At 38.3% G+C, this 9,230-nt stretch overlaps 1 protein-coding gene and 1 long non-coding RNA gene across 2 annotated transcripts; one reads left to right on the top strand and one right to left on the bottom strand.

The window, feature by feature from the left end:
* Positions 1–802: 802 nt before the first annotated feature.
* LOC122019081 (MYB-like transcription factor EOBII) lies at positions 803–2,014 on the bottom strand. The gene is made up of 3 exons (XM_042576590.1): positions 1,795–2,014; positions 1,578–1,707; positions 803–1,352 (listed from the first exon to the last, which is right to left on the bottom strand). The coding sequence occupies exons 1-3, from the start codon at positions 1,979–1,981 to the stop codon at positions 803–805; spliced, it is 867 nt and encodes a 288-aa protein (XP_042432524.1). The 5' UTR covers positions 1,982–2,014.
* A 2,792-nt stretch (positions 2,015–4,806) lies between these two features.
* On the top strand, positions 4,807–5,496 carry LOC122021703. Its single transcript, XR_006122610.1, has 2 exons — positions 4,807–4,960; positions 5,278–5,496. It is a non-coding gene; the product is annotated as an uncharacterized LOC122021703 (long non-coding RNA).
* The last annotated feature ends 3,734 nt before the right edge of the window (positions 5,497–9,230 follow it).

Here is a 9,230-nt window from a genome sequence, read left to right as displayed (position 1 = left end):
TGATGCGGGTGATGCGATATTAAAACATAAAATATTGTCATATATTTTTAACAAGTGCAATATTATTAAGATAGATAATTTTAATAAAAATAACTAGACTATGCTATCAAAAAAATTAGTCACTCCTGGTAATAATGATATAATGATTAAGCTCTCTAAATAACTAAAAAATCTAAAATTTAAATTTTAATTACGGTGCAGTGCATGATACTGGTCATTTGGATGGAATTTTATGAACATTTTCCAACTTATCTTAATATTCAATGAAAAATTTTTATAGGATTAGAACGATTGTTTATAAAATTAATTGATTAAAAAAAATTAAAAACCTAGATTATAAAAAACATAAAGGAGTCATAGTCCAAAATATATTTTAAAAAGTCATCAAAAGTATTTTTACAATAAGTCATTTTTTGAAAAAACAATTTGTGGATTACTTTGAAAAAATTCCAATAAAACATTTGCCATTTTAAATGGAAGAAAATATTATTAAATGACATAACTTTGTTTCACAAAGTTGACAGTAATTTTATTTTATTCAAAATAATTAATATTTTTATTTTTATTTATTTTTTTAAAAAAATTATTTCCATGTTAAAAATATTAATTCTCGTACTACTTTGACCATTATTGTCGTAGTCCTGTAAAACCAATGGATGTGTTTTTTTGTGCACGTTGAACATGACAAAAAAAAAATAAAACAATGGGAAAATATTTTTATCCTAGATTAATATTAATGTTTGACAAAAAAAATTATATTCTCCCAACAAATTGGAAATTTTCAGATTAAAAATTAAATTATTTAAATGATTTGGATGTCCCTCCACGGCCAGTCCCCCCCTCCGACGTCTGTGCTCCCGGGGAAATCCACGTGGCACTCCGTCCACTCATCCCCTTCGCCGAAAAAGGCGTCGATGCCGCCGGCGCCGATCTTCTCCTCCCAGCCGATATCGGTGCCTAGCGAAGACAACTGCTGGGGCGGCACCGGGGAAAAGTAATACTCCTTGGAGCTAGAAGCAATGTTCACCATCGTCGTCCCCATCTCAGTCGCCGGCGTCCAAGGATTGGCGAGGAGGTTGGGCGGCGCCGAGGAAAAGTAATACTCCTCCGAGCTAGAACCAATGTTCACCATCGTCGACCCCGTCTCAGTCGCCGGCGTCCAAGGATTGGCAAGGAGGTCGGCGGAGGTGGAAGAAGCGGCCTGCATGCACAGACAGCGCATTGCGTCCTTAAACGCTCTGCTACTGGCGTCGCAGCGGAGCTGCTTCACGTGCTTCTTCACCCGCGTCCTCCAGTAATTCTTGATCTCGTTGTCGGTCCTTCCGGGGAGGAATCGTGCGATCTTCGACCACCTGCAGTGGTTGAACCATCAAATCACACTCGTAGTTTTACCAGGATGAAACAGACTCTTGCATATTTAATTTTCCGATAAAGATCTTCTATATTCACTCGGTTGGTCTACTTGTGAATGAAAATTAATGTAAGAAGATAAACAAGTGATTGTTTTCATTCAATTCCTCAAAAAACTAGTCTAAAAAACCTTTGAAAATCTCCTCCATCTCGATCAGTTCAATTACCTGTTTCCCCACTGAGAATGGAGTTCGACGATAATGAGTTGTTCCTCTGGCGTGATGTTTCCGCGGCGAACATTCGGCCGGAGATAGTTGAGCCATCGGAATCTGCAGCTCTTTCCGGTTCGTTTCAGGCCTGTTCCATCTCAAAACAGTGAGGTTTGCTAGCTAGTACTTTTTTATTTGTTATCGACGACAAAGGAAGAATAATTATAAATTATACCTGCAGAGAGGGCGAGGGCATTCCACCGGCCTTGGCCGTGTTGGGCGACGTAGTTGACGAGGAGGAGGTCTTCGTCCACAGTCCATGGCCCTCGCCGGAGCTCCTCCGTCGTTGGCCCACTCGACGCTGCTGCAAGGGGAGGTCGTCTGTCCCACACGAACAGACTTTTGTTGTACTGCTCCTCCATTAGCTTCTAATTCCCACTCGATGTCCTCCTCCCTTTCTCAGTATTATATTTATAGAGAGAGATTGATATGGATCCTCGTTCCTTATGTACTGGTTCTGCTTGCTTTGATGTCCCTGTAGCAGGGGAAATTGATATGGATCCTTGTTCCTTATGTACTGGCTCTGCTTGGTTTGATGTCTCTGTAGCAGGGGAAATTTGATCTGTGTATTAATCATATGAAACGAGACAGGGACATATGCTATTTGTCAAATTAACTAACATGTGTTAGGAATGTGATATAGAAAAGAGGAAGAAAGGAAGGAGACTGAGATTTCATTTTGAATAAGTTTTTAATCTGAGAGTTTCATAGTAATATGAATGATTGTCAATCCGTCTTAAGATCAATACGGTAAGTGACAGGTGAAGTGAGTTTATACGGGTTGCAGGGATTTATACTCTGTCAATCTTGAGATTCGAACCCAAAACCTTATGTAGAAATCAACCTGTCACTTATCAACTCAGCTAAACCCGTGAAGACATAAATATTGATATTGTGAATATACACATGGGAGACTCTAATTTTTTTTTTTTTTTTTTTGCTTGCTACTCAAGTTTAACGGATGCATTAATGGATGTTAATAATGTATATGTAACTGTTGAAAATTGGACCAACAAACAAGTAAATAAATTACTTGTCTTACACTAACAATAGCAACACTACAACACCTTTTTGTGGATCACTCACAATTCTAAGACAAAGAAGGAAAAAAAACTTTGACTGATGAATGAAACTAAATACAAGGTAGAGTATTTATAGTACTCTTCATACAATCTGGACCGTTCAATTAAATTAAATCCTAGTCATTGAAATTCTAATTCTTATCCATGAAATGAGAAAAACACTCTTGACCACACATTTAATTTTATCTTTTACCAAGTCGTCATCTTTATCTATTAGAAAAATAAATAATTAAATAGCAAAAAATAACTCTTATCTTTTATTGGATAAGTTTTATCCTTTATTTGGGTTGGAGTTGATATTTAATACTCCCCCTCAACACCAACCCTTTGTACTATGCCGAGTTGATCACGAAACCTTTTGAATTTGCTGGCGCTCAAGCCTTTTGTGAACAAATCTGCAACTTGATCATCTGTACTGATTTGTCTCATCTCAATTTCTTCTTGGAGAACTTTTTCTCTGATAAAATGATAGTGCACTTCAACATGTTTAGTTCTTGCATGAAAGATCGGATTTTCCGCCAAACCACTACAAGAAAATTGGGCTTTTACAACACTTAAAAGACAACGTTTTTTTTAAAAAGCGTTGTCATTTTTTTTTAACAACGCTTTTAGTGAAAAGCGTTGTCTATTTCTTTATTTTCTTACTGATAGACAACGCTTTTTTAAAAACCGTTGTCTTTTAACGATTTTTGTGGGTCAACGACAACACTTCTTGAAAAGTGTTGTCTATTACCATTTTTTAAGTGTTGTCTATTATCAAGTTCTCATCTAAATTAAATCTAAAATGATACAAACCGTTGGATCAAGTAACGAGTTGAAAAACCCTAGGTTTCACTCGCTGGCACCCACCAATCTTCAAAACCTCCCGAACCCCTCTCACAACTTCTCATCTCTCGCCTTCTCCATCCAACTCCTCCTCTCACGCCCTCTCGCCTCCGTCTCGCCTGCCACCGCTGCTCTCGTTTCCGCGCAAGGGCAACTCACGTACAACTCCACCTCCTCCTCTGCGTCCGCTCGACAGCTAAAGTGGTTCAACATTGGAGAGGGTTGTCTTGTATTTGAAGGCCTCTTCGAGTTCTACCAGGCCTTCGCTTACGGCTCCATCGGCGCCGCCGTGAAGATCAACCGTGAAGATGCCGACATTGCCATCAACTGGGGCGGCGGACTACACCACACCAAGAAGTGCGAGGCCTCCGACTTCTGCTACGTCAACGACATTGTCCTCGACATCCTTGAGCTCCTTAAGTACCACAGGGTAAGCCGACTGTGCATTTCCTTCTGTTACTCTTCCATCATAGATTTTGTTCTTGCTTCGCTGTTGGCGATCATGTTTAGCGTTGATTATTTTTTGCTTCTATGCAACTTACAAGATTTAGTAGTAATTAGAGGCAATTACAGTTTTATTTAATTTAGTTGATTTTCATTTGTTTTCCTGGTCTTAGGAAAGCCATTTCATTTATTTTATGTTCACACGGAAGCTCCATCGACATGAGGATGTTCTCACAAGGCGGCGACGAGCTTTTTGTTAGCCTTGTTGTAGCTCCTGACATCTGTAAGCACACATCAAAATCTCTCCTTTCCTCTTGTTTTTATCAAAATCAAAAGGTTTCAGAACAACAAATTCCGAAAAGTAATCTAAGAGGTTCGTGAAGATCATAGTCATTGCTACAACTTTGGGCATCCTTTTGTTCTTGATCGTGTCTGTGTTCATTTGGTGGAGAAGGAAAAGAATCAAATGTATGTATGCTCAACCACTCATGTTAAATATTGCCAACTAGGTGTATGATGAAATGTCCTTATGAGTTATACTTGTTGATTGGTATTTATTTTTCACATTTAACTACTACATTTAGATGTAAGTTTGTTCAATGCCACATACTCATTTGCAACACAAAGCAAAGTCATCGAGGTGAACAAGAAAAAAAACATCACCTGGAAAAGTGACAAAGATCACAAATTTGGCAGTGATGTCTACCCTAAATACTTCCAGCAGGGAGGTCTCATATGAGGTGCCAAGCTGTAAGTGTTTTTCTGTCTTTCATTTCTATATCATATGTTGTATTCAAGTTGGTAGCAATCATTCTAATAAAATTTGCAGTTGAGCGAGCAAGAATATCTCATTGTTTAGATGAGGACAGCTGCCTTGCCATAGTTTAGAAAACTCCATGGGAGAATTGAGAGAGACCTCGCAGCCAATGAACAAATCTCAATGACAATAGAGAACAACTACAACACTTACAATTTTGAAGGGGAGAAGAGGTTGGTACTTTCTACTACCTCATGGATAGGTGGGAAGAATGGTTTCATTGGTGTTGCATATCTTACAATCGGTAGCCTTTGCATATTTCTTGTGGTAGCCTTCATGGTTCTTTATCTGCTCAAGCCTTGGTAAGTATCTTGCTCGTCATTAGCATTTATGGTACACAGTACAATGAATACATTTTTCTATAGTTGATAAGCAAAAAATCAGGTTAACAAGGTTTGACTTGGAACTAATAGACTTGTTGCTCCGATTGATTTCAACTTCGATGTTACCTAGTGACAACTCATGCAAATTGGTTCACTTGTTCTTGCAGGACCCTTGGAGATCCATCGTACTTATCTTGGAACAGAAACCCAGATGGACATTAGTGAAACTTTAAGCTCAAGTTGCATTCAAAAGTTGGTAAAGTTACAAATTTAGTTGCTCTAAATCAAAGTCTGCCAATCATGTGCAAACAATTTTCTTTGAGAATTCTGTAATCTGTAACTTCAATAGAGACCAAAGGAAATACAATGTTAGATCGTTGTGCAAATTGAACAGTCACGTCATGTTGACAATAGTATCATCATTTTGGGAATTATGTACCTAGTTTTTATATACACTGTGTATCTATCTCTATTATATATAGTGTACCTGGTTTGATGTGTCATGACTCTGTTCTTTTTGTTAACTTATGGTTGATTTCATTTCTATGGTAGGGTCAAAGAAACATAATGGTTTTGCAAATATAAAAACAATGATTTTGTAAATAAAAAATTAAATATAATTTTTTATTTTTTTATTTTAAAAGACAACGCTTTTAAAGCGTTGCAATAATGATGTTTTTGCAAAAAATACACAACGCTTTTAAAGCGTTGCAAAAGCGTTGTCTTTGCTACAAATAACAACGCTTTAAAAGCGTTGTCGTTGAGCAGACTTTTAACAACAGTGCCTTTAACAACGCTTTTTCAGACACAAAGACAACGCTTTTTCAGACACAAAGACAACGCTTTAAAAGTGTTGTCTATTAGCTTTTTTCTTGTAGTGAACGAATTGCCGATTGATTGTCACAATATATTGGAACTGCATAATCAACTGGTTGATGTAGGTTATTTAATAGTTGAATCAACCATGTGGTTTCTTGAGCTGCCATTGCTGCTGCTTGATACTCAGCTTCAGTGCTTGATAATGATACAGTTAGTTGTCTCTTGCTACACTAAGAAATTGCTCCAGAACCAAGCTTAAATAAGTAACCAGTTGTTGACCTTCTGGTGTCATGATCTCCTGCATAGTCAGCATCACAGTAACCAACTAACTTACAGTCTCCAATTCTTTTATACACAAGACCATAATCAATTGTGCTCTTCACATATCTTAGTATTCGTCGAACTGCTTCCAAATGAGGCTTCATTGGATTTTGCATGTACCGACTTATTACACTAACTGCATAAGAAATATCAGGTCGAGTTAAGGTTAAGTAGATGAGACTGCCTACCAATTTTTGATACATAGTTGTATCTTCTAAGCTTTTTCCTTCATGTGCACACATTCTGAAATTTGATTCCATAGGTGTTGAGATTGGTTTGCAGTCGAGCATTCCGAACCTTTTCAACAAGTCTTTGGAGTACTTTTGTTGACAAAGGAATATTCTTTTTTGTGTGCGGTCAATCTCTAAACCAAGAAAATGCTTGAGTTGTCCAAGTTCTTTCATTTGAAATCGGACTGATAAATTCTCCTTTGTCTGAAGAATTTCTGATCCATCATCACCGGTGATGACTAAGTCATCAACATATACAAGCACGATAGCTAGTTTTCCTTCATTTGATTTGACAAATAGACTGGAATCTGCAGATGTTACTAAATAACCACTCTGAATTAGAAATTTAGCAATCTTACCATACCATGCCCTAGGTACTTGTTTCAATCCATAGAGCGCTTTCCGTAATTTACACACATATTCAGGATGATGTTGGTTCTGAAAGCCTATTGGTTGGATCATATGAATTTCTCGATCCAATTCTCCATGAAGAAAAGCATTTTTCACATCCATTTGCCACAGATTCCAATCTTTGTTGGTTGCAAGTGCAAGTAGAACTCGTACAGTTGTAAGTTTCGCCACCGGACTAAACGTTTCATCATAGTCTAGTCCGTACTGTTGAGAGAAGCCACGAGCTACCAATCGTGCCTTATACCTTTCAATTGATCCATCTGGACGACGCTTTATTTTGTAAACCCATTTGCACGAAATGGGTTTCACATCTCTTGGTTTTGGTATGAGATCCCAAGTCTGATTTTGTTGCAGTGCATCAATCTCTTGTTTCATGGCTGTCATCCACTCAGAACTTTGTGATGCTTTTTCAAACGTCTCAGGCTCTACTGCTTCTTCAACTATGGCTGCATTTGCATATTTTGGATTTGGCCTTCGTGTTCTTGTTGACCTTCGGAGTTGAGATTGTAGAGTTAATTCTTCCACTTCATTAGGCCTTTCTTCTTCATTTGGATGTTGATATATGCCGGTTTGCCAAGGACTCTGAGCCACTCTTTGCTCTGCATCATTATCATTTGGACCTCCTGATTCATCTGAACCTGATTGAAGTTGAACTATATGCTCCCTCATCTTTTGTTGTACTTTATCTTCAAGGTCTTTAGATTCTGGCAAGACCTCCTTCTCTGTGGCCCACCAAGAAGATGCTTCATCGAACACTACATTTCGTGAAGTGTAACATCTTTCGCTTGTTGGATCGCAGCATTTTCACCCCTTTCTCTAGCTATCGTATCCCACAAAGATGCATCTAATAGCTTTCTTGTCAAACTTGCTTCGTAAGTGATCGGGAACAAATACATAACATACACATCCAAATATTCGAAAGTAACTAACTGTAGGTTTTTTGTTTCATAATTTCTCAAAGGGTGAAATAAATTCTAACCTTGGTTGAGGAAGTTTATTGATGATAAAAGTTGTAGTCCTCATTGCTTCAGCCCAAAAACGTCCAGGTACATTCTTCTCATGCAGCATACTCCGACAAATTTCTGCAAGATGTCGGTTCTTTCTTTCTGTTACTCCATTCTGCTGTGGTGTGTTGGCACAAGTGTATTGATGATATACTCGACTTTCTCTCAAGTATTGAGAGAACTCTCTTGAGCTATATTCTCCTCCATTGTCTGTGCGCAAGCAACATATCTTTTTTTCCCAATTCTCCTTCGACTGACTGCTTGAACTCTTTGAACATTGAGAAGGTATCAGATTTTTCTTTCATAAATAAAATCCACACATACCTTGAGAAATCATCAATGAATGTCACCATATACCGCATACCACCAATTGACGACTGCTTAACAGGCCCGAATACATCAGAGTGAACTAACTCCAATGGTTCCTTTGCTTTGAAGTTTGACTCCTGATATGGTAATTGGTGTGCTTTACTATACTGACATCCTGCACATATTGTGTATGTTCATATGTCTAGTTGAGGAAGTCCCTTGAGCATTGACTTCTGCATCATCATGTTTAATTTGGAATAGTTAACATGACCTAGCCGCATGTGCCATATAACTGCTGTCTCACTTTTTCTTGTCTTGTCTATATATGCAGACTCTGCTGACATCACGTACAGTGACTCTAATCGTTGGCCCTCCATTGTTGGTGCTTCTGAAATTTTGAGGTTTCGATATACCTTTACATTTTCAGGACCAAATAGAACATAATGACCTGAAGATGTTAATTGGGCCACAGACAGTAAATTCTTCTTCATTCCTAGGACATGATAGACATCTTGAAGAGGCACTTGGTTAGAATTATATCGAGGCGTAATTACCGTCTTACCAACATGTGCTATTGGTAACCTTGTGTTGTCGGCTGTAACCACCATACGAGCTCCTTTGTATTGAGATAAGTTTTGCAATTTTTCTTTATCACCCGTCATATGATTTGAGCAGCCTGAATCCACGATCCAATCATTTTTGTAGTCAATCTGTTCTGGCGTTGTTGTGAGAGCCAAGTCTTTTTCCTCCGTAGCCATCAAAGCTTCAGCATCCCAATCATGTTCGCTATTCTCTTTAGAATTGGAAGTAGCCGTGTTGCTTTGAACGAACTTTTTCTTGGACCAACAATCTATTGCCATGTGGCCCACCTTCCCACAATTGTAGCACTCGCCAGAAAATTTTTTACGATCACCATAATTCTTCGAGGCTCCCCCTGGACGAGAGCCTCCATTCCCATGATAGATTTTTCCTTTGTCGCCATCCTTTTTAGATCTACCAGTGTGCTGTTTGAAGTTGCCTTTATTT

The sequence above is a fragment of the Zingiber officinale genome, chromosome 9A, assembly GCF_018446385.1.
Source record: "Zingiber officinale cultivar Zhangliang chromosome 9A, Zo_v1.1, whole genome shotgun sequence".
NCBI classification, from domain to species: domain Eukaryota; kingdom Viridiplantae; phylum Streptophyta; class Magnoliopsida; order Zingiberales; family Zingiberaceae; genus Zingiber; species Zingiber officinale.
Note: the sequence above shows the minus strand (reverse complement) of the source record. Positions and strands in the feature narration are given on the sequence as shown.

Coding starts and splice junctions, on each gene's coding strand:
- LOC122019081 (XM_042576590.1), bottom strand. CDS start 1,981: ATGGAGGAGCAGTACAACAAAAGTCTGTTCGTGTGGGACAGACGACCT. Junction 1,708..1,794: donor TGCCCTCGCCCTCTCTGCAG/GTATAATTTATA, acceptor GAGATGGAACAG/GCCTGAAACGAACCGGAAAG. Junction 1,353..1,577: donor CATTCTCAGTGGGGAAACAG/GTAATTGAACTG, acceptor CAACCACTGCAG/GTGGTCGAAGATCGCACGAT.